General features: G+C 45.0%; 1 protein-coding gene and 1 long non-coding RNA gene across 2 annotated transcripts in view; one reads left to right on the top strand and one right to left on the bottom strand.

Annotated features, from left to right (window-relative positions):
* Positions 1 to 10574, top strand: part of LOC129668550 (uncharacterized) — a 15398-nt gene extending 4824 nt beyond the window's left edge. The window contains exons 2-3 of the long non-coding RNA XR_008718934.1: positions 7131 to 7204; positions 10339 to 10574. This is a non-coding gene — a long non-coding RNA (uncharacterized LOC129668550). The remainder of the gene's footprint in view (positions 1 to 7130; positions 7205 to 10338) is intronic.
* A 1-nt stretch (position 10575) lies between these two features.
* Cd5l (CD5 molecule like) lies at positions 10576 to 22024 on the bottom strand. Its single transcript, XM_055596578.1, has 6 exons — positions 21871 to 22024; positions 19480 to 19515; positions 14781 to 15104; positions 13470 to 13808; positions 12650 to 12970; positions 10576 to 11388 (listed from the first exon to the last, which is right to left on the bottom strand). The coding sequence occupies exons 1-6, from the start codon at positions 21896 to 21898 to the stop codon at positions 11381 to 11383; spliced, it is 1056 nt and encodes a 351-aa protein (XP_055452553.1). The 5' UTR covers positions 21899 to 22024; the 3' UTR covers positions 10576 to 11380.
* Between the last annotated feature and the right edge of the window lie 3484 nt (positions 22025 to 25508).

Genomic DNA, 25508 nt, shown 5'->3' with positions numbered 1-25508 from the left:
TGAGAGAGAGAGGGAGGGAGAGAGACGGAGAGACAGAGAGAGGGGGCATAGAGCAGCAACCATGAGGAGAGCGGGCATGAGAGAGAGGGAGGGAGAGAGACAGAAAGCGGGAAGGGGAGAGAGACAGACAGAGAGTTTTAAGTGCTATTTCTAAGTTTTGGGACAGAGCAACCAGAAAAATGGTGATGACATTTATTGAAAGAGAAAAGTTGTGAGGAAAACTGGGTAAGTGTGGTGTAGTGCTGACAAGAATCAAGAAAGCGGTTTAGGATGCTGGTAGATACATGAGTAGCCACTGACTACATGAGAAGGCTTTAAAGACTAAGTCAAAGCTGGTGCGATACGATTAAGTTTAGAGTTAACGTGACTCATTAAATGACAAAAAGTTGTGTAAATTTGGAAAAAAACTACAGATGAAGTCTAGAAATCCACTTCAAAACTGTCAACATGTTGAGGACAGATTCAGTCTGGCAAAGGAACTAAGTGAGAGCAGCAAACAGGAAGCAGAAAGAAAACAGAAACATAGCATTCTGGAAATCAAGTTAACTGTGTCCCCTGTGATCCACTGTGTCTGTCCCTGAGAGGCTGAGGAAGCAGGAAACGGAAATGACCTTTGGGGGAAGGAACGTGGAAGCTGTGGGTGATGTTAGCCAGGATAATTTCAAAGGCATGGAGGGGATAAATGGTGATTAAAGCCAGTTCACAAAACAAAAAAATCTGAAACAACTGAACATTTGCCTGGATTAAGGATGAGAGAGGCGCTCACAGAGCAAGACTGGGAGCACGAAGGAATCTTTGATACGATGGAGCTGTTCTTTACTTTGACTGACATCCGGAAAAAGTCTCAAGAGCCTAGGAAAGGTGAGTCTCAGTGTAACTAAAAACAAAATTTAAAGAACCGGGGAAGTGAAATGAAGTCACCGAGAGCAGAGTGAAGAGAGAAAGAGATGGTGCAAGGATGAGGAAAAAAGTTCTCCAAGTATGCTCCAGCACTGCTGGGAATAAGCTGGAATAGAGGAATGGTCCCTAATCCTGAGTGGAAGAGAAAACATAAGGCAAAAAGGTCTTAAGTGAATAAGTGGATACTCCTGTCTTTGAGACGAGGTATATTCACGTGCAAGAGGAGGACAGAAGGTTTTTGGTCATTGGTCGACATGGCACTAGAAATATGGAGAATTTTCTTAATCAGTTATAAAATGAGCCCCAAAAGGATTTAAGTTTGAGGAGTAATGAGAAGACATGAAATAATGATAGTGAGAGACCAATTTGTTGCTACATTTTGTGTGTGTGTGTGAGAGAGAGAGACAGACAGATACACACACACGAAGCAAGCATCCCTGAATACTGCCAGTTAGAAACGTAGTCCTAAAACTCTCTACCCCTTTTCAAGCAGTGAGAGCCCCGATCCAGACAGCACTCTAAGTTGTCCAACTCACCACAGAGCAACAGCAGGAGCCAAGGCAGCATGAGGACCAGGTTGGGGATGGTACCTTGAAGGTGCCTCTCACCAAAAGAAAAGAAAAAAAAAAAAAAAAAAAAGCAGAACCAAACTACTCGCATAGGAGTCGCAGAACGTCTGAAGTTTGAGGAAGTCAGGACCAGAAGTTAACCAGCATTCAGAGTGAGCTTACAGAAATAGACATGTGAATTGAACGATGTCCAGTGGTTACTCTCCATTCCCTTTCGTGAGCTGAAACATATAAGATACTCTCTCCTTCGTGTGGTTTGGGTAAATTTCAGGACTTCCCAGTGCATCTGCAGATGAGAGCTCTCTTTAAATGCACCTCGGGGGTTTCCAGCAGATGGTTCTGGCTTTTGACGAGCCTCACGGGAAATAATAGGTGTCATAAGCTGGGAGGTATTTGGAGGAAGATACAGGAGCCGCGTTCTCAGCGGTTAGCCTGTGTGCCCTGGAAGACATTCTCCTTCCTCACTAACTGCTATCTGTGACACCCTTTCCCCCTCACACCAGGGGAGGGTGTGCAATTCCTCCCATTGCTTTCTGTAGCATTTCTGTCACCATTTCTTTGCTCCCTGAAGCTTGTATGTGATTCTCTTTATGGATTAAAGGGGAACAAACCATTTTTATTTTAAAACATTTCTTGAATGTTTTACCATCTAAGATTAACAATAGCCAGGCAATCCATGAAGGCTGAGTTGTGAGGGGAGATAGAAAAGTCCGTCTAAGTTTGGGTATCAAGTGCAAAGAGAAGGATTAGGAAAAGAAGTGAACTCGACTTCAGGAAACACTGGCACTGGCAACTATTAGGATGACCATCCCTCACAGGTGTGTTCCTGTATTTTCAACTGTTAATTCTGTGCTGTGGAGACAGGGTTTCTCTGTGTAGCCTTGGCTGTCCTAGACTCACTTTGTAGACCAGGCTGGGTCTCAAACTCACAGCAACCCACCTGCCCTTGCCTCCCTGAATGCTGGGATTAAAGCATGCACTGTGCCTGGCTACTGACAGGATTTTGATACTGTACTTTTATGGCCCAGCACCAGCTTCCCATATGTAAATACTTGTCCTTTCTCACCTGCCCAAAAGATGATTGTCTTGTTGCTGATTGGCTCAGAATGGGCTGTGGCTTGTGTGTGTGTGTGTGTGTGTGTGTGTGTGTGTGTGTGTGTGTGTGTATGTGTGTGTAATAAGGAGCTGAGAACCAGAGCTGGGGCAGAGAGTATGGGGTTGAACTTCTGGGCAGGCAGGGACACAGGCTGAGGGGAAGAGACGGTCGGTCAAGAAGGAAGAGGTAGGAGAGCCACACACGCGGAGGGATGGTATGGAGAAGTCACGGTAACTTTAACAGCTAGCTGAGAGACTGCCCAGCATCAGGCCAGCAGCTTTAAACCACACAGACGTCTCCATGCTTCCGATCCTCGTAAGCCCAGCAATAGGTAGCCCAGCCGAATGTCCAGGGAAATCTGTGCACCCCAGACAGTTGTGTCCACAAACCCTTGTGAAGACGTCTGACCAATTTAAACTTCCAGGACTAACAGGAAAGCCACCACCCCTTGAAATGCAGAAGAGGAAGTCCAGGAGGGAGGGGCTTTTGCAACAGTTTCACATCTCTTTTCCTTTGTGTCCTGCTCCAGTGCCCTTTGATTTCTTCAGATTAAAATATCTTTCCATACTGCTTCATAGATTAAAAGGCTTTTAAAAAATTCTGCCCATCAGAGTGCAATTAGCATAAACTAGAATGAATGCATCATAAGTGAAAGGAAAACTATTGGCCCAGGACCCCCAAGACCAAGTTCTCAGCACAAAGGTGACTTATTTTCCCCAAAGGGACATAGGACAGGGAATATGAGACAAAGAGAGGACAAAGAGCATGAGGGAAAATGGGAAGGGAACAAGAGAAAGGGGGAGTCAGACGACAAGGGGAAGGGGGCAGGTGTATTTGTACTGGAGGCCCATAGGCAGATGGCAGTTTATAACCATAAAATGGGAATCCTGGTGTTAGGATTAGACAGGTTAATTAGATGAGCCAAAGGGGGCTTTTGATTGCTGACTTCAATACTTTGATAGTTGGGCATTGGTAGTCAGCCTCGAGAGGAGGAAGTGGCCAAATAAGGGAATAGACCTTGAGGGCTAGCTTTAGGAATGTAATCTAAGGTTTTTAGTAGGGCAGAGGGGCTCGGAGAGAAGGGCAAGGCCTGCTGGAGCCAGCCTTGCCATGCTGGGCTGGCCAGAGCCCCTTCAATAAGTATACAGGCAATGGTTTCAGACAAAGCTAAACTGATTTAAATACAACCATAGTAATTGTTCTAGAATATTTGTATCATCTCAGCATTATGTATGTGGTTACTAAACATGGGGTCACAATCTGGAAAAAGCCATGTCTGCACTTCAGTGATAGTTGGAACGTTGCAAGTGCAGGGCCAGAATTATCTTGGGCATCTTTATGCCTCCCCATTGCTGTCCTTTGTACATGAACCAGCCTCTTCTGTCAATATGAGGCACATTTTGGGGAATGTACAAATGGAGCCCTAGTTTTCACCAAGCAGATAATCTAATAAATGTGCAAGGCTCCCTGCTCTGCTCTAACCCACCTACCTGATGTACTTTCTGACATGTTTGAAAAGTGCTTTACTTTATGACTTTCTTTGTTCTGTTACTATAGAAATTGATACCTTGTTGGAACGTGGCATTTAGAAAAAAAGGCCTGACTCTGTGCTTTTGGGCCATGATCACTCTTGTTCACTCCAGAATAAGCCATCTCTTTATTCCGTGGGAGTAGGAGCTCTCCTTCCTTGACAAGCCCACTATGCCAGGCTCAGACAGAGAACCCCTGTCCCATTGTCTCTCAGGGATCCGAGGACAGGGACTTTGGTACATTACCGCTTAGAAAATACTAGTCAGCTGTCGCCGCTCACCCTCAGTGGGTCACTGAGAACAGCCAGATAAATATCAAAACCAGAAAGAGGATATTTACTCCAAGTAGCCATATTAGGAGGGACAAGAGATACAGTGATCTCCCTAGCCCATCTTTGGCGATTCAACATGAGATCAAGTTTTAAAGGGGTCAGGGGAGCAATGTGCGCCTCTGTGCAGTCCTGGTCAAGGTGTGGTTTGCCCACCACTGACCTGTCCTTGTCTGGGCTTCCATCCTGGAAGGTGGACTGTCACAGGTTAGAACTGTGTGGAGTCCCAGGAGGAAAACTCCCGCTCCAGCTGGGTCCAGGTGTCTTCCTTTCACTCTCCCTATATGGCTGGGCACCATGGCGCACGCCTGTAATCCCAGCACTCCGGGAGGTAGAGGCAGGTGGATTTCTACAAGTGTGAGGCCAGCCTGGTCTACAAAGCAAGTCCAGCACAGCCAGGGCTACACAGAGAAACCCTGCCTTGAAAAACCAGAAAAAAATTTTTAATTCTATAGAAGTTTCAGTGTCGTGGAATCCAGTGTTTCATTTCTCCCAGGCTGGTTGTGGGGTGTGTGCGTGTGGGTGAGAATGTGTGTGTACCTACCACTTCTCAGGCACCCCAAGCCTGTGTAACTGTTTGTCTGCATTCTGTTACTATAGATTAGATTAGTATCTGTGGCTTCCTAAAAATGAAAATGTATAATATTTATTCTGTTTCTGAATTTATTCCCTTAGCTTAGTATTTCTGAGATCTATTCATGCCTTATTGACAAAGTACCTGTAAACCCTTGTGTGTAAGTGTTTGAGTAAATATTTGGGATTGTTGGGTCTGGAGATATTTAACTTTGGAAAAGTTTTTTTTTCTGTAAGTGATTTTACATTCCCACCAGCCATCTGAGCCCCCACCACGACATTACTTTTCAGCCATTCAGACCCACCAGCTTCCCTCTGAGTGTTTGTTCTGTGTTTGTAGACTTACATGTTTTCTGTCTTGCAGTGTCTAAATAGGATAATGTATATCATTATTTAGAGCCAGAGCTATTTATCCAATTACTAACTTCAGGTATAGTCAGAGAGAGAGTCTTTTTGGTAGAACTGTAGGTGGTTGGCAGTTTGGACCAGTTTATGAATCTACCTCTTATTTTTCTACCAATGCACTTCAAAGAGTTCTCTTATTTTGGCAAAGTCAAATTTACAAATTTTATAGTTACGTCATGTTTGCTATGTCTCAGAAATCCTCTCTTTCAGGCAAGAAAATGGTGTAGATAATTAACAGTCTAGTCCTGTGACCTTTGGTGTTCTTTAACAGTTCTCCCTGGAGTTATATGGTTTTCAGTGTTGGGGTGGTTTATACTTTTGTTGAACATATCCTTGGTTCTACAAGGATATGTAGGTCTTGATTATATTGTAAGCAGAAATATTATACATGTTCAAGTTTAATTGCTGCTTTACATATAAATACAATTAATTTTGTATATGAAAATTTTGCTAACTTAAGAGTAGTTTATTGGTAGAGCCGGCATTTTTTTCTAAGTTTTATTTTTTTTTCTTCACAATTTATTCATTATATATTCCAATTGAAGCCCCGTCCCTCAACTCCCCCAGTCCCACCCTCCCTCCATCTTCCCCTCTCTCTTTCCCCTAGTCCACTGAAACAGTTAGTTCTCCACTATTGCCATCTGCCCATAGCTTGTTAAATCTCATCAGGACTGCCTGAATCCTCTTCCTCCATGGCCTGGCAAGAGTGGATCATCATGGGCCAGTGATCAGATTCATGACAGAGGCAGCCCCTGATCCCCTCCCACAGAGAGCTACATGGAGACTGAGCTGCTAATCGGCCATGTCTGAGCAGGAAGTCTAGGTCCTCTCCATTCATGGTCCTCGTTGGTGCATCAGGCTCTGCAGGACCCCCTGAGCCCAGGATTTTTACATTTGGTCATAGCTGTGAATAGAAACATTCTCATTTTTTTTTCTAGTTTGTATACTTGTCTTTTTGTTTGTTTGGTTTTTTTTTTTAATTTTTTATTTTTTGGCTTGTTGAACCAGCTAAGACTTGTAGGATGTAGAGAAAAAACAACATGGTGCATTTCAAAACAGCCTTGGAGAGAATAAGGCTTACACGTCACAGATGAGCCGAGTCTTCTTGTTGAAGGCTCCTGACTACCTCTACCGAAAACTGAAGTTCATCTTACAGTTTAAAAAAAGTCACAGCAGCCTGTGTAGGTGACTGTGTCCATGCTCCTGGTAGCAAGATATCTGGGAAAGGGAAGCAAAAACAGCCTCTGTTGGGGGATGAGATGTAGATGGGAAGGGACTAAAGGCAACGCTATAAGGGAGTAATAAAACCTAAGTGAGTATCGCTAAGCTTGATACCCTGAGGACTCAGTCAGTGAGACACTGAGAAATGGATCTGCATGGTACGTGAAGAGCTACAAGGCATAAACTGCTTTGAAGCAAGGGAGAATTGTTTCTCTTCAGGGTGAGCTGCCTGATAGGCTATTTTTTTGTCCACTTGACAAAAGCCAGAGTTATCTGAGTAGACAGAACCACAGTTGTGAAAAATGCCTCTGTAAGACTGGGCTGTAGGCAAGCCTGCTTTTCATGTTCTTAACTAGTGATTGATGTGGGTGGACCCATCCCAGCAGAGATGGTGACTCCGCAGGCAGGTGGTCGGGGTGAGTAAGAAAGCACTGCCTTGACTTCCTGCCCTGCCCTACCTGGTAACAGACTAGAATCTGTGAGGTGAGGAAAACCCTTTCCTCTCTAGGTTGCTTTGGCCGTGGTGCCTCATTACATCAATAGAAGCCTAATGAAGACACAAATGGTCAGCGCTAAACACAGGTATATGTATATGTACATATGTGTGTGAGAGTGTGTATGTAACACCAAATAGACTCAGTAGAATATATACTTAATATAATGTTTTGTCAAATAATTTAATATTAATATTAATATATTATAGATTATGTGTATTAAAAAGAGGTCATGAGTTTGAAAGGGAGTTATTTGGAGGAGGCATGGAAGGAGTTGGAGGGGATAGGAGGAGGGATGGAAATGATGGAAATACAGTATTCACATATAAAATTCTGAAAAAAAATTTCAATATGAAAGCCACCCTCTGTGGAGGCTCTTGTCCTGTCCTATAGATCTAAACCCATCTCTGACCCTAATAGAACAGTACTGTTGTTATTTTTTGTTATAGCAGCCACCACCAGATGGATTTAGTGTAGAATTCTACCAGACCTTCACAGAAGAATTAACTCTAATATTCCACAAAACAGAAACTGAAGGAACATGTCCTAATTCTTTTTATGAGACCACAATTACCCTGATATTTAAACCATGCAAAGACCCACACAAAAAGAAAAGCATAGACCAATATCCCATATAAACATGGATAAAATTTTTTCAATATATTCTTGCAAACTTTATCCAAGAACGCATTAAAAAGATCCACCATGATCAAGTAGGCTTCATCTCAGAGATGCAGAAATGGCTCAACATATGAAAATTGATAAATGTAACCCACTATATAGAGACTGAAAGACCAAAACAACATGACCATCTCATTAGATGTAGAAGAGGCCTTTGACAAAATCTAACACCCCCTTCATGAGAAAAGTTCTAGAGAGATTAGGACAGAAGGGGCACATCTCAACATAATAAAAGCAATTTATTGCACTCCCACAGCCGACACCCACTTAAACATAAAGAAACTTCAAGCACTTACTGTAAAATCAGGAACAAGACAAGGTTCTTCACTCTCCATACCTAGTCAATATAGTACTTGAAGTCTTAGCTAAAGCATAAGACAACCAAGGAGGAAGGGAGACACAATGGAAAGAAAAGTCAGAGTATCTTTATTTAAAGGTGATAAGATTTTATATATAAAAGAAAACTCACCTGGAAACTTCTATAGCTGATGAACACTTTCAGTAAAGTAGCTGGATACAAAATAAACACTGAAAAATTGGCAATCTTCCTATTTAGAAAGGACAAACTGACAGAAGAAAACCAGAGAAACACCACCTTCCACAATATCTCAAAAACTATATTTTGAGATAACTCCTACCAAGCATTTAAAGACTTGTATAATACAAATATTACAACATAAGAAAGAAATTGAAGAAGGCACCAGAAGATGAAAGACTCTCCCATGCTCATTGATCAGTAGGATTAACATTGTGAAAATGTCATTCTACCAAAAGCAACCTATAGATTCAATTCAATTACCATAAATATTACAACACAATTCTTCAGAGAAATTGAAAACAAAACAAAACAGTTCTCAGCTTCATATGGAAACACACACACAGACACACGTCTGCACACATAGACACACCAGGATAATGTGAACAGGTCTGAATAATAAAAGAATGACTAACGGCACCACCATCCCAGCTTTCCAAGTGTACTGCAGAGCCATCACAGTAAAAACAGTGTAGTAGTGCATAAAAACAAACATGATGATCAAAGGAATTGAATCTAAGATGAAAACCTGAGGGCATCTGATTTTTGCCAAAGAAGCCAAAAATACATACTGGAGAAAAGACAGCATCTTCAACAAATGGTGCACCTCAGGCTGTAAAAGGATGCAAACTGATCCATATTCATCACCTCACACAAGATTCAACACCAATGGAACAAAGGTCTCACCACAAAACCACATACCCTGAGTCTGATAAAGAAAAAAATGTGGAATAGACTTGAACTCAGTACAAAAAAAAAAAGATTTTCTGAGCAGGACATCCATACCACAGGCACTAAGAGCAACAACTAATAAATGGGACCTTCTGAAAATGAAAAACTTTCATATGGCAAAGGATTCCATCATTTGGACAAAGCTGCAGGCTACAGAATGGTAAAGATCTTCATCAATTGGACATCTAATAGAGGGTTAGTAGATGAAGTGCATGAAAAGCTAAGAACAGTGGACAAGAAACCAAACAACCCAATTAAAAACAGCAGAGAGTTCTCAAAGGATAAGCCACAGACAGTTGAAAAACACTTAAAGAAATGTCCATCACCCTTAGTCCTCAGGGAAGTGCAAATCAAAACTGAGATTTCAACTTAACAACAGTCAGAATGGCCCAAATCAATAAACCAAATGACAGCTCGTGCTGGCCAGGGTGTGGGGAGAAGGGAACACTTTCATTGCTAGTGGGACTGCAAACTTGCACAGTCACTGTGGAAATCAGTGTGGTGGTTCCTCAGGAAGTTGGGGTTAGATCCAGCTATACAACCTTTGGGAGTGTACCCAAAGAACTCAACATCGTGCTGTAGAGATGCTTGACCACCATGTTCATTGCTGACTTATTCAAAATAGGCAGAAATTGTTAACGGTGTAGCTGTCCACCAACTAATGAATAGTGAAACCGGGTACACACACACTTTAATACTGTTCAGCTATTTAAAAATGAAACTATACATTTAGCAAGAAAGTGGATGAAGCTAGAAAAGTCATCCTGGTAATGTAACTAGACCCCAGCAAGCAATTTTTTTATCGTAGTTTTCTCTTATTTGTGACTGTTAGCTTTTAGGCATTCAATAGTGCCTAAAAGTGCACTCATGGTCAACCCTTTGGAGTGGCACAGCCGTCACAGGCCCTGTCCCTGCGCTGTCATATCTGTGAGTTTGGTTGTATAAATGCAACAGCAATTTCTGCATTGCTAACAACTAGCTTATCTAATCAGGCTCGGGAAATGTGGGTAAATTACCACTTCATTAATTTAAAATGAGTAAACTGGTTAGGGTTCTTTTGGTTAGCAGTACTAAAACCAATACCAGACAACTCAGTTTTTAAAATTACTCTGCTTACACGCGGTTTGTTACATAAAGTCAGGGATGCCATTGGATCCCAAGTTCTGCCCTGTACCTTGGTGTACCTCCTATGTGCTCCTCTCTGTACGTGTGTGTTGTGATTATCTGTGTGTTTCTTCTGGTCTCTGTCATATGTGAGAAATATCCTTTCCCAGGTCCAGAATAACTTGTTGGAAATCCACTTACCTGGAGAACTCTACTGTGTGTCACAATATCCAGTTCCTGGAAAGTGTTGACTAACCCCAGGACAACCAGAGCTGCCACCAGAGCCCCGGCCTGTGCTGCTCAGAGTTTCTGAAGATCACCCCATGGATGAGATGACTATGTGGTTATAAAATTGCTGCTGACTTTTGGGCATAAATATAAGAAAATAAAATCAACATATCAAGAAGTACCAGCACACTTGTGTTTATTGCAGCCTAATTTGCAGTAGCTAAGACATGGAATCAACCCGTCAGTAGAGGGAGGGGTCAAGCTTGGGACAAAATGTTCTCTTCTAAAGGCACACCCAATGACCTTCTGCTAACTGGTCCTCGTTCCTGAAGTTTCTACCATCTCCCAGTGGGTTCACCAGTGGGTAATCCACTCACGAGGGCTGAGGGTCCAAACCATGTGATGTCATTAGGTCCCAAAGGCTCCACCTCAGAATTCTGTTGCATTAGAACCAAACTTGAGACAAAGAGTTCTAAGTAGACATCGAGAACCCAACATGTAACAGCCCAGGGCTACGGAAAACACCATGCTGCTTCCTCTGAGAGCGCAGTGACGTGCTAATGCCATGATTACTGAGCTTGTAAAGTTTTACAAGCATTTTAAAAATCTATTTTCCTCCCCACCTCCAAAATACTGTCTACCCACATTCCCTTTCAAGAGCTCCGTTGTGCTTTCACGTCCTCAATGTTGCTTCCAGACAGGCAGGCCACACTGGCAGCCCCAAGAGTTGCAGGTGTGCCGAGGGCAGTTTGTAAAGGCTGCGAGGGATTTCGAGGGGTGAACACAACCACAGAGCTGTGGAAACACATCATCAGCAAGCAGCTCGAATCTTGAGGTTATTATAGGGTTGGATAACCGGGAGATCAAGACGTGAGCACAATGTTCAGACTCCTGAAAGGTTGAGGGAGAGGTGGCTGAAGTCCACACGGACACTTAGGGCCCGACTGAACAAGCAGGGATCTGGGTCACGCGTCAACATCCAGGTTACTGTTCTATGTAAGAAGAGGAAAGCACAGTGAGGGCAGAAGTAGGCCCGGAAAGGCTCATTGCTCTCAAGCTAAACTAGCCAACAAGCGGATCAAGGGCCAGAATGGGAGAGAGCAAAGCCACATGTGTAACTTTTTCCCCAACAGTATGAGACACCTGGGGTTATACTCCAAAGGAACAACAGCTGCGTCCTTGTGAGTCACCAACAGTGCCAGCCTCCCTCTGCATTCACAGACAACTGAGGCCAGCATCCCCAAGGATGCTGGCGACTGCAGGTGCGGGAAGAGTCTCCCTTCCAGTTACAACAAGAAATTGCATACTACCTAAGCTCACCCTCTGTGTGCTTTACATCATCTCTAGGTGACTTAGGACCCTGAACAAAACATGGCTGCTGTGTGAACAGCTGTCACACTGCACCGTAAGGGAAGAGAGATAAGGAAACTGTGTTTAGTACAGGTAGTTTTGTGTTTCAGATACTTCTGAATCCGTAAGTTCAGAATGCAGGGAAAAGACAGCTGACTATCCTTACACACTCACAAAAACCCTTGATGAGAATGGGACGAGAGTCTTTTTGCCTGAGCTTACTTTAGAGTTAGCTGCTCACAGCAAGGAGCTCCCTGGAGCCTCCTCCCCATCCTAATTCCACATTACACTTGACCTTCCTCTCACACTTGCTCCTTCACTCCTGGGAGGAGGCCATGGCTTAGGGCTGAGATCCTCTACTCTTTGGCAAGATGCTCTCAGACATTCTCAGAAGGGGTCCCTGCCAGCACCGCCAGCTCTTATATACACCCTGGAAGCAGCAACAGAGAGAGGTCAGGCTGCCTTCTACAGTTAGCTCAAATTTAGGGCTTGAAGTTTGGGCTCACCTCCGAGAGCTAGTCTGGGGTTGAAAGCAAAGACTAATCAATTCAGTTCTGCTGCATAATTTCAAAGTTGTTTTCATGATTTGGAAAACTGCTTTCTCTGACTCACTTTTTTCATGTTTACTGAAAGGACATTGCCCAACTCCTCTTATTCATGTGTTCAATAACCACATTAGCACATGTATTATGTATATATTTTATACATATAACCTTGTCCATCACCAAGCTCTCCTCCTCTCCAAAGAAAAACCAAACAACTGCTCAGAGCCGGGGTTCTAGGTAGGTAAAGACTACAGCAGCTCTGCAGGCTAGATGGAGTTACTCTGACCCCCAGAGTGCGTCTGCCTTTCTTCCTCCTTCGTCCCTTGAAGTGCAAGCTTAGAAGGTCAGTAGGGCTTACCTGAACACATCACTGCCACATCTTCCTTGTGGGTACAGTCGTGGTACCCCCACAGCCTGTGCTGGCAGAACTCCAGAGACGTCTCCTCCCCCGAGCAAGTGATGTCATCCAGCCAGATGCGGCCTGCCCCAGGTCCATAGCTCTTCCTGGGTTTGTAGGATGGAAGGAGGGACTTCCCACAGCCCAGCTGCCTGCACACTACTTGGTCCTCCTTTTCTCCCCAGCCATCATCGCAGACAGAGCCCCACGTGCCCTTGTGAAGCACCTCCAGCCTCCCTGAGCAGGGCTTGTCTCCTCCCACCAGCCTCAGCTTGAAGGGATCTGCAGGTTGAAGGAGGGAGGTGGTGACATAAGAGGTGAAAGGAAAAAATCAGATTCTGCACATGGTTACCAAACCATGAAACTGTGTGTCTTGGTGACAGCTGCTGCTTCCCCAAGACTTGACCACTGCCAAGTCCCACGGTCAGCTCTGTTTCCCTAACTAGAACATCTTCACCTCGTCTTTTAAATACAATAGCTACCTGTATATGGTATTTATAAATATGTCTTATGTATAGATGCGTAGCGTGTATAAAGTTCCAGTGGTTACTGAGAGCTGAAGGGCTCAGCAGATATACCCTGTGCACAGCATTCCGTATCACCGTTCATAGCATGACCCACAATGCAGTTTTAAGGGTTATTAAGAGAATTGCCAATCAACACAAATATATAAACTTGCAACGGCCCTTTAGTGCATGAATGGTTCTTTATAAGTAGATTGCCTGGGTTTCCATGTAAGCACATTGATGAATAGTCTAGTCTCTGCAAAGCAGAGTCTTACCTTCACATTCCATCCATGTGTCCTCATCATGGGTACATTCGTTCTCCAACGGACTGAAAGGGCAGTCCCGAAGGTTCACTTCTTGTCCAGAACATGACATCTTGCCCCTCCAGATGGGCCCTTTGCCCTGCATAGTCTTGTTGCAGCACCTGTGGGCCAGGAGCGCCCGCCCGCACCCCAGCTGCCTGCAGACCGCCCTGGCTGCCCTTAAGTCCCAGCCCGCTCTGCACACCGTGCCCCACTGGCCCTGCTGCAGCACCTCCACTCGGCCCTGGCAACGCCCCGGGCCAGCCACGAGTCGCACATTCTCTGGGATGAAGGGGCCATCGCTGTCTGGGTCTGGAAAGAAGGGAGAGGCAATGTCTGTTCCGTGCCAGAACACAGTCTTCTCAGAAAAGGTGCAAGTCTATTAGAGTGGTAAGCACCACGTAATGGATGGTGGCGCAGAGAAGGACCTGAAGGCTTCCTAGTCCCCAGATAAACTGCAATCGTTTCTGTAGCATTCTAGTTTTTCAAATTATTTCCATTTTAACTTTTTATTGGTCTCACAAGAGATAGTTAAAAGCAGTATGGTTTTAATACATATTAATAAACACACATATTAACATGAAATGTCAAAATAGTTTTGGCTCAATGTTGGCATGAATCAAATGTCCCAGACTAATGCTCCCAAATCTTGACTCCAAAAAAAAGGGGGAGGGGAACTTTAACAATTTAACTTAAGAAGGGTCATCCTTTCTCTAATGATAAATCCTGTGGGGAGACAAAAAGAAAGAAGCATTGCGGCCAGATCAGTCTTCAGAGAAAGCACACATATGCTTTTAGTTCATAGGAAACAATGGTGGAGAAGAGCGAAGAAACGCTTGCCTCCGTATGTGCGCCCATCTGTCTGTGAGACGGCATGGCTTGCACATTCATGTGCTGTGCTCATCTCCCTGGAGACCGCGCTTTGTCTCCCCAACTAAGCTGATGGACACCTGAGCACTGAAATGTTTACAGTGCGCCGATTAAAGCTCGCGAGCTCCATCCCTGTTCAGGACATAGTCGCTGAAAGACATTCAGTGGCTGGAGGACCTGCACGCCTTCGTTTACACCTATGTAAATAAAATACGATCTCCTGTATACCTGTAGACTAACAAAGACACAGTATGGGAAGAATTCTGGGCTTCGTCACATCCAGGTTTCGCCATCAAGAGAGTGTGAAATGTAACAATGTTGTCATTGTTCACCCGCGTACTGTGTGAAAGCCCACGACAGGAAATAACGGCCACGCGGGGTGCAGGCTGCTGAGAGATGGCCCCCGGTACTTACCCTCACATCCTGCCCCAGCGTCTTCTGCGTGTGGGCAATCGAAAACATCATCATCTTGGTTACACTGAGCCAACATGTCCTCCGTCCCACTGCAGTCAACTCCTTGAATAAGAACTTTTTGCTCTTTTGGTGCTGGCGGCTGAAAGGACACACCACTTGGGGTTCTTTTGGCTGCTCCACAGTTCAGCTCCCGGCACACCACAGCCACGTCCTTCAAGTCCCAGCCATCGTCACACACAGTCCCCCACAGGCCTCTGCGTTCCACCTCCACTCGCCCTTCACAGCGGTGGGCACCTCCCACTAGCCGCACTTTGGTTGGAGAATCTGCAGAGAGACGAAGAGTTAGCTGGAGGCCTCGGAAGCAAAGAAAGGGTGTTTGGGGTACAGGAAGCTTGGGACTTTGACAGCATGAGTAGCTGAACTCAGAACAAGGGAGGTAAAGGAACTTCTGGATACGTTTATGCTCTTAACTGTATGCTTCCAAGGATTGCCGTGTCAAGACACACAGCCACATGGATACCCTTTTCAGATTGCCGACTGAGGCAAGAAGCTGATGGAGGAGATTTTAGAGCCTCTAGTGGTCAGAGCCAGAGGCTCAGTAAATGCCTACCGACAATTTCACAGATGAGGTAGAAGTGATGGCTCACTATGGGCCGCAGCTCAGAACTGTGTAAGGATGATATTTTCACAATTCTTTTGTTTCTTGACTTTCTTTTGTGGTAGCCAGATTGAGGTTAACTGAGATTAACAAATTAACAAATTCTCTTTACTCTCTTCTCTCCTCATCTCTTCCTCTTTCTCTCCATATTTCCCTTTCCCTTCTACCTCCCCCTCCTCTCTCTTCCCCTTTCTTGGGGCTTCCTATAGTATCATCCTTCTCCAAAATCCTAGCTCAGAAGAGATGGCAAGGGGAGTCAGCGCTTCGAAGGCTTGAATCTCCGATGGTTTGACGAGAGGTCTATGGGAAAGAGGGAGGCCTTTGGAGCCTCTATGGGTTCTGAGGAATAAAGGACTTAGTTGTATTTCCTATTAAAACTCTGTGTATGGAAAAAAACTATAAATTCTCTCCCTTTCATTAGGGGGTAGGGCAGAGAATGCTGGTGGGGAACCAAGCCTATCCGACAATACATAAGCACTGAGCAATTCTGTTCTTCCAGTGTTGTTTCGTGAACTCAGAAAACAGTGAGGAACAGCATGGGATTTATTCCCTCTGAGAGCTTTTGTTACATCTTGCAACAATCTTGCCAAGTCTGTTGTAGCCTCAGAGTAGTACAGCAGAGTGCTGAATTAATAACATCTGCATTCAACGGGAAGGTCAACTGAGGCTCAGATATATTCCACCACATTTGGTCTGGTGGACTGTGGCTGCTTAGGAGAATGACACCTTCATCAAGGCAATGTGAGTGCCTCCGTGGGTACAGTCTGAGTCCTGAGGAGTAGATTTCCCAGTTGTTGCTCGGTCTCAACTTTGCACAAACTCCAAAACCTGGAACCAACTCAGGAATATATTATACCAAGGTAGCCCAGAGCCAGAAAGATGAATATCACATGTTCTCCCTCTAATGTGATCCTAGCATAAAATGTTTAGGGTTGTGTGTCTAATTTGAAGTGTCTATAGAGAAAGCTAGAAAGGCCCATGAAAAGGCAAAAGCAGAAGGTCTTAAGAAGTGAGGGTGGCAGGACTGACTGGAGAAGAGTGGGGAGGAGTCCTGGAGGGAAAGCGTTAGGCAGGGTTAAGAGCTTGAAGGCAAGCTCCTAGAAGAAGAGAGCAAGTTAAGAGAGGAAAGGGTAGGGCACATTAGCCCAAACCAAGGCTATCTGAAGAACCAGTACAGAAACCCACCACTTTGTCGGCTAATTAAAGAGTTAATTTTCTAAGTCGGACACCACACCTACAGTCCCACACTCCAGGAGGCAGAAGCAGGCAGATCGCTGTGAGTTCAGGGCCAGCCTGGTCTACAAAGTGAGTCCAGGACAGCCAAAGCTACACAGAGAAACCCTGTCTCAAAAAAAAAAAAAAAAAAGAAAAAAAGAAAAATAAAGTAAAACAAAAATAAAAAACAAACAACAAAAGAATGTAATTTCCTAAAAAGAAGAATGGATTTGAACACAGGTTCCCTGCATGGTTGAATACTCCTTCCCACTAGAAGACAGGACTATCTCAGTGTCCAGTCTGAGATATCTCCTTGTGAGTTATTGGCCAGAAGGTTCCCAGAGGCTTCCTAACCAATACAGGCTACTGCCATTGTTCTTGGTTGCTGACCATGAAAAAGATGTGATTGCTGAAGACACGCTATGCTTTGGTTGTAGGATATAAGAGAAACCAGGACCTGACCTGAAAATTTCCTCCCTGGTAGCTTTCTGAGTGCCACAGGGCCATGCAGGAGGGAGAAAAGCCATCAGTGGTATATCTAGTGGGGAGCGTGCCTGGCTTGCCAGGCAAAATATGCCAATAATGCAACAACGGCATGAAAGTTGTGGGGGTAGCCAGCTGCTTTTGGACTGAATTTGAGGCCTGCGCCACAGAAGGGAAGCCACGACTGTACTGCAAGCCTCATCAAAAGCCCATGACCGGGGAGGTCGTGGGCCGTGGCAGGGTGAACTTATTACTGCTGTCTTAAGTGCACAGGTTGCCAAAGTGCCTTCTGAATATTTGTGTCTGTGCTTCCTTCAGCTGTGGCCAGAAAAATCTTCTCTCTGAGTTGGCATCAGTTAACAAAGAGAGTCAAGGCTGACCAAAGTGCTCAGACTGAGTAACCACTGGGTTAGATACCTATCATCACTTCAGGGGACACGGTGGAAGGAGCAGAGTAAGAGCTAGAGGAGTGTGTGCTGTCTTCTGAGCACTGCAACCCACCAGCCCCCTGTGGCCACAGTCAGCAGACCCACACAGAGGCAAGCCTGCACAGCCGGCAGTCCAGGGAGCACAGGCTGCCATCAGCACGTTACACTGTCGTTGTTGTTTTCGTTGCTCGTTTTGTTTTTGTTTTAGGGAAAGGACATACAGAGGAAGGGGTGTGTTAAGGGTGCCTGGGGAAATGGAGGGAGAAGTTGAGAATGGATATTATCAAGGTATATTGTTTACATTGTAAAAAAAAAAAAACAAAACAAAACACAAAGGATGCTCTATTAAAAAAAAAAAAAAACCTAAGAAAATTTCCATTGCTGTGCATTTGAGTTTAAAGTTAATGTATCTGGGTACAGACAGAGATGAACAGTCATGTGAGGTAGAATTCTGGGCCACTGGATATAAGGTAGAGTCTAGGTTGGCATTATTTTGCAGACTAGGAAAAAGTTGCTATCAAGATCATGCATGGGCGAAGTTAATTCATTTTGGACTGCAAAATAATTGTTTTAATGAGTTATTTTTTTCAAAACAGGGTTTCTCTGTGTAGCTTTGGCTGTCCTGGACTCACTTTGTAGACCTTGTACTCACAGAGATCCTCCTGAGTGCTGGGATTAAAGGCATGCATCACCAAACCCAGCTGTGAATTTTTATTTATATTTTCTCATGGAATAATGACTAGAGCAGTTTCCAGAAAAGACAGCATAAACCAAAAGTACAGCGAGGATAAGGGGGAAAGAATTGAGCTAGAAATAACTGAGCTGAGGAAGTCAAGCAGTGCCCTTATTCGGCTTTAATAGTGGAAGGCTTGAAAGATAGCAACTGTCCTTTCCAGCGTTTACGCCAGCCCTCCAGCCTGTGCAGGTGGATTCCCATCTCCAGGCTCTAGACGTGCTCAGGGTGGTTTTCCTGTCCAGTCCTCTGTGGCCCTAAAAGTTCATTCAGCATCTTAAAAAAAAAAAAGTCCTCACATCATGCTCCTTAGTGGCTGTGTCCAGGGAATGTATTCCTTTTGTCCTTTTGCATGTGCGCGCGCACACACACACACACACACACACACACACACAGGAGCAACATCCTCGGTGTGAGTAGACTGAAAAGAGAGCAGGTAGTGCCCACATTGGTGACAACAGTGGAGGCTAAGGAAAAAGGATCAAATGAACTCAGCTTCCGGGTGAGCACCCTGATAGGTCAACTCTCACCCATGTGGCAGAGGATCTCGCCTTAACGTATGGCGTTGTCTCTGGTCAAGCCTCTACCATCCAGCGAGAGAGAAATGGAAGGAAAGTGTGGAAGGACTGAAAAGGACTGAAACCATAGTCTGTGGTTGCTTCTCTCCCTTGCCCTCTGTCCCCTCCTCCACCTCTGCCCTTGGACCCTCATCACTGTACAGCCTCCGTGAGGAGGTAGCCAGTGAGGGCTGACCTCCAGGCTCCCCTTGGCTGGTCAAGTCACAAAGCATTTCTACTCTAAGGCTGCTAATAAGGCTGGAAGAACACGTGGATGGGGTGGGGTGGAGGCAGAAGGAATAAAGGAATACATTCCCTGGACACAGCCACTAAGGAGCCTGATGTGAGGATTTTTTTTTTTTTTTTTTTCAGATACTGAATGAACTTTTAGGGCCACAGAGGACTGGACAGGAAAACCACCCTGAGCACGTCTGGAGCCTGGAGATGGGAATCCATCTGCACAGGCTGGAGGGCTGGCATAGACGCTGGAAAGGATGGGTGCTTGCTTGGTTTGACCCTCTTCTTCATAGCCCAGGAAGCGACAGATTTTCTTCAGTCTGGAGAACTCAACAAATGAACAAACAAACAAACAAACAAACAAACACCACAGACAAAAATTCCTTACCCGAGAGGCATGATCCAATGAAAATGCCCGAGATGGCTGAGGGGAGAAAAAAGAGGAAAGATCATAAAGTCCTTGTTCAAATTAGCCATGTGCAGAAAGCCCTTGCCAAACTGCAGGGAAAGTGGAAGATACATGGCCTCCAAGGGCCGTCCTGTCACGGCCTTTTCCCTAGCGCTGGCCTCAAAGGCCACCGTGGACCAGGGAGGCCATTCTAGCAAATGACTTAGTTGTTCCTTGCACGTGTCTGTAGCTCCACCCAGGCACAGGGCCAGGAAGTGTCCGCCCCTGTCTTTACACTGACTGATGGTAGCTGCCTCCAGTGGGAGAGTGGGGGTGTAGCGTTTTAGTTCACACCAAAGAGCACTGGAGGCCACAGACAGTGACTGGTGGGGAAGGCAGAGTGGCATGACCCTCTGGGCTCACTGGCACTGCATTCAGTGGGAGTAGGCAAACTCCTTTTGTTTAGAGCTGGGAGAGATGATGTCTGACTTTGTGAGCTGCATGTCAGTCCTGCCCCTGAGACATGAGAGCAGCCAAGTATATGTGGACAAATGAGCATTTTCAGATTCCCAGAAACCTTTGCTTATGGACATCATTTTAAATTTCAAGCAATTTTTATGCATTGTGAAGAGATATTTTTATTTTTATTTTCCTCCATCATTTAACAGCATAAAGTCATTCACAGTCTGTAAAAATCACAGAGTGATTCATTGTCAGTTTATTTAAATTAATAGACCAGGAACAGCAATTTATTTAGTTCCAAAATTCTAGCATATTCCAGTCTAGCATACTGGAATGTGGGAGGCTCTTCCCTACACAATCTGTATGTGGTTGGACCCTTCTGTCTCCTTCACACTGGAAAGCCGTGTAACCAGCCCTCAGCTGCCACTGTGCCACTGAAGCCAAGTGTTTTCAATCATGTAAATTTCCTAACACATATGTTACAGGATTTTCCCAAAAGAGCAAATATCTTTAGACCAGTCTAGAGTTTTTCAAATAGCTCCAAATAGCTCTGTGGTTAGTCTTGAAATACTTCTTTCTATAAACAGCTTTTCTGGAGCCTCTTATTCGTAATCTCCACAGTGAGTTCACTCTCAGATCTGTATTTTACAGCTATCTAAGACTCAGTTATACTATGGGTATGCCTGGCATATTCTCCCACACAGAACAGAAGGATAACAGAATGAAAGTCAGTGTTCCAGGCTGATACACAGGAGCAGATGTGATAGAGCCAGAAAATGATTTGGAGCCTCTGAACGTTATCAACAGCAGGGATAATGCAGGTGGCATCGGTCTGAAGGACTTTCTGAAAGAGGCAAGACTTCAGGTGAGCCTTGAAGGCTCAACAGTGACCCACAAGAGGCAAGATGGTTGTTTGTTTCTGCCAGATGCCAACGATATGTCATTGGACATATAAAACTGAAGCTGGAAGAACTGCGTGGGCTTTGGTAACGCTCTCACTAATCAAGACCCTAAAAATGGAGATGACTTATGGTGACAGATTAGTAGACATCATTAGATAGCGCTTATTAATTGCACTTTTAAAAGGCTTCTAGTTGGGCATGAACTTGCAATCCTAGAGCTGAGTAGACAGAAATGGGAGCCTCCCCAGTACTCACTGCCCAACCAACCTAGACTAACTGGCCAGCTTCAGGCCAATGAAATAGTGTCAAAAAAGATTGTTCAATAACCCAAGGTTTTCTTCAGTTACACACACACAGCACACAGAATCCTTTAAAAACTTCTGGGGAATGTAACATTATGTTTACTTCAGAGAGTAAAATTTATGTAACCTATAAATTCAGTTAAGAGTCATGTCTAAAATACGCGTTCCTTTGCAATCCAAAACTCCAGATTGTCCAATATAGAGACTAACGTTAGGGAATTTAGAGAAACCTGTGAACCATTTTCAGAGTGTGCCAGACTAACAGACTAATGAAAGATTATTATTTTGCATCTCTACTTTATTTGTTTTTACCTTTTTTAATAAAAACTTTTTAAAAGATGAGGAAAGGAAGTTGGCAGAGTTTTATTATAGAAAGAAAATACTCTGGAGGAATGTGAGCCACTCAAAACCTGTGACAGCTGCATTTTCTTCCCTTTCTGTACCTCACTGCCACCCAGTGCCTAGTCATTAATGTACCTAGAGAAATGTGTGTAAAAGAGGAGGCGTGTAAAGGTAGATATAGGAAATAGATGATGTAAATATGGGGACAGAGACAACATCTGGGATTAAGATAAACCTCCAATTTAGGAGCTTTCTAAGGTTTACAGCAAGTTCCCATGGCTAAAAAGCTATTCTTGAAACATACCTGAATCTGGGTCAGAGAATATCCTTCTGATCAAGTTTCCAGAAACCCTGAAGTCTAGAGAAACAGCAGAGCCACTCACCAAGCATACAGCTGAAGGACAGAGCCATGACCCAGGCCCCTGAAGATGGTGTGCTGAGGCAGGAGGGATGGAGACCCAGGCAGCGCTATCCGGTCTAAAGGCTAGGAGAAGGAAGAGAGACAGGCCCTGCTTGCAGCAGCAGCAGCAGCAGCAGTGTCACTGAATGACAAAAGCCAAGGGGTCCAGGGGATGGAACTGATGGAGCCAGAGGTGCTGAGATCAGCAGGGAGGAAGGGAGGTGCCTGGAGCAACTAAGATCCTGAAGGGGGGAGGGAGGCTGATACTGTTATGACTGAAAGCCTAGTTCAGCCTGTCTCTGCTTCATGCAAACAAAAGCCTAGTTCAACCTGGTCTTCTCTGTATAAACAAGAAAACAGGTTTCATAAGGGAAGGGAGGTGCCCCACTGTGTCCTCCTTCATTAGAAGCCTAGACATAGTTAGCCTCCAGAGATGGCCTCTGGGCTACTAAGTCAATGTGAAGGACTTGACCTCCGAATGAACCACCTAGCGAGCACGGGTCTAGCTCATAGAGGAAATGTACGCTACCCTTGAAGGCCCAACCCGTACGCCATAATCCACCATTGTGTATCTGTTTCTGTTGTTAGGGCTGGCTTTCCTACTTCAACCAGCTTCCCAAGGGGAGAGCGGAAGGCCTAACACACAGTCTGCTTTTCTAGGCTTTGCTGGCTGTGCCCATCTGTGGAATTTGGATGGCCACAGGTCCCCACAGCCACAGACAGACGTCCCTTGCTGAACTCACGTAGCCTTTTGGTATAAATTATGAGGCTAACAAATTTGTTAAGCACTTCTCTTCAAGAGCTCTGAGGCTAATTTAGTGGGGCCAGCAGTGTCAGGTCACGCACTGCGGTAACCCTCACATAGTGATTTTCCCTGGTGATGGAAAGCTTAGATCACTTAGCATGAGACTTAGCTCATTGTAGGGTTTATCCTTAATATTTTATTTCTTTGTTTACTTATTTAAAATATAACAAAAGAAGATAATAGGGCCAGTCAGTTCAGAAAGAGAAGGTGACTCATAATTTGGGGTTCCATTGGGATGGAAGTTTATTTAAAAAAGAAGAGTTGGGCCATGATGGGGCCTCGAGGTGAAAGGAGCATCATTGTACAATATGGAATCTAAACATGAAGGGACCTGAACGGGAAGGAGAGGAATTCCCGTTAGGAATTCCATGATGAGTGAGATTGGGGTGAGCCCACTGAGAGGGCATGATGGGAGGAGGCCAAAGAAGCCTTCAGAGCCCCCACCCAACCCCAGCAAATCTCTGTGAGGGGTCTTAGGCCAATCCCAAGAACAAAAGGAAGGTCTAACACTTCAGACCTTCTTAGGACTGGCAGGGAGTTCCACATCACATGACCTGATCTGGTTCAACACAGCATATGTGACAAAGAGCGTGGAAAGCTTTCAAGGCCTGCGCACACTGTTTCTTAACTCAGGCCCAGGGACAACGGTAAGAAGTTATACTACACAGGCTTTGAGTAGGGTCTAAAGGTCAGGCCTGTATTCTAACCATTCTCTCCAAAAATGATTTTCAGCAGCTGAGTGCCAGACAGAGTGTTGAATGCAGAGCGACCGGGTGAATGAGAGCTGGCTTGGAACACCAGAAAAAAAGTCTAACAATTGCAGCAGCATGCAAAATCTGGTAGGAGGGAAGTACAACTTTGGGGACATGGTGTAGGAAATGACTACTTCTACTTGGGGCTATCCAAAGAAGGGTCACCGCGGGGGTGACGCTCGATCGGGACTTAACTGAGTGCAGCAGCGCATGGGCACGAGGGATGCTTGGCAGAGCACAGGCGAACAGAAGCACAACTGTCCATTTATGGAACAACAGGAAGGTAGCTGGATGGCAGACGGCGGGAGTGGTTAGAGTGTAACTAAAATGTTCCGCACTTTCCTCTGTCCTTTCAGACCCTGGCACAAATAACAGAGTTTATCTTTGAAAAATAAAAGCCTTTATTGTATCCCATGGGCAAAAGCACCCTGGAGAACACAGACTTGTGACTCAGGAGTATATTTCGCCTACTAAATTGAATGGGAAAAGAAGACAAAATATTTTCCCAATAAAATACCTTATTAACACAATCAAAAACATGAAGAAAGCAAAACAAGCTCAGTCACAGGGCATTATGTCAGAGGACACAGCAGCTCCTAGCGGTGTTATGGGCGGCTGTGCCCTCTGTCCTCAAGCAGACAGCTCACTACCGTGCTAACCAGGGCAGCCAGGATTACCTACAAGACAAGGGCTGCCTGTGTGCATTCCCAGAGAGAAGGTGAGTGTGGGCAGGTCGGTAGGGCTCACCTGACCACGGCCACTACCTGTGTCCTGACCCCAAGCACGCAATTCTGCCCCACCACAGATGGTCTCAGCTAAGGTGGAATGCTAACTGGAAAAGAGAGACTGTTCACAGAGCTGTCAAGACGCGAACGTCATGCGGGATGACTTTCAGTGATAGAACTATTTCGGGGTCCCCCATGAGTAAAGCAAATAAGCTCATTGCTTCAACAGGTTGGATTTGGGTGGGGTTGTTACTTTGATCTGTTAGCTGGACCCTCTCTGGGGCAAACAGACATTAGTTCATGTCTTTCCAGGAAAACCTCTAACAACAGCGTTTAGACCACGTGTTCTGGTTTCACAGTGGCAGAACTGGAAGGGAGGGAGACCGCTACTGAGCCATGGAGACACCGGAAGGGAACACTGGCATGGAATGTTGTGACCAGAGCTGTAATACTAGCATTCCAGAGGCAGAAACAGTGAGACCCTGCCTCAGGGAAAGAGAGACAGACAGACAGATAGACAGAGAGAGAGCTCACTAGACCACGGAACTAGTCCAAAGGGAAGAGTTTGTGAACAGGAAGTGCAGAGTTTGGGGTGAGGTCAAAATGGTATTTATCGTAAGTCTGGAAGGCTGTATTGGGCTGGGAGCTTATAGAAGGTCATAAAGGTCTGAAATTATTTTATTTTAGATGTTTGTTTATTTTTCTTTTGTGTTTGCCAGCATTTATGTCATGTACCTGCTGTCTCAGGAGGCCAGGAGAGGACTCTCTGTTGCCTGGAACTGAAGTTTCAGGTGGTTGTGAGCCTCCACGTGGGTTCTGGGAGCCAAATGCGGGTCCTCTGCGAGAGCAGCCGTCATTCTCAGCCACATTGCAAGCCTCCGTTTGGTTTTATTTTTTTATTTTTTCTTTTAGATAGTGTCTCACTCTGTACAGCCAGGCTAGCTTGGAGCTTACAGTGTAACTAGGGCTGACCTTAGGCTCATGATAATCCTCCTGGCTCAGCTTTTGAGTGCTGGAATTACAGCCAGGCATTACTACACTTGACTAGAGAAACATTTAACTTTTGAGAAAAAGCAGCTGAAGAGAAGCTAGGTTGTCTGTGTCATGGTAATCTATGGCTGTCTTCACGCCACAGTCAACTGGCCTGCTGAGAAGCGCTCTGCTGTTCACATTATTTTCATCATTTGAAAATCTCACACGTGTCCGGGATGTGTTCTCATCAACTCTCCCCCGATCCCCTTCTCTCCTATTCCCTCAACCACTTTACTTCCCAAATCCCTGTGATCTGTCCCTAAGCGCACTGAATCCACTTCGGGCTACATGTACATATATGACGTAT

The sequence above is a fragment of the Psammomys obesus genome, unplaced genomic scaffold, assembly GCF_907164565.1.
Source record: "Psammomys obesus unplaced genomic scaffold, mPsaObe1.curated_primary_1811, whole genome shotgun sequence".
Lineage (NCBI taxonomy): Eukaryota > Metazoa > Chordata > Mammalia > Rodentia > Muridae > Psammomys > Psammomys obesus.
Note: the sequence above shows the minus strand (reverse complement) of the source record. Positions and strands in the feature narration are given on the sequence as shown.

Excerpts from the sequence above, each read along its gene's own strand:
- Cd5l (XM_055596578.1), bottom strand. The coding sequence starts at position 21,898 with ATGGCTCTGTCCTTCAGCTGTATGCTTG. Across the intron at positions 19,516-21,870 it reads GTCCTTCAGCTGTATGCTTG|CCATCTCGGGCATTTTCATT; the intron begins GTGAGTGGCTCT and ends TTCTCCCCTCAG. Across the intron at positions 12,971-13,469 it reads CACATGGATGGAATGTGAAG|ATCCCTTCAAGCTGAGGCTG; the intron begins GTAAGACTCTGC and ends TTCAACCTGCAG.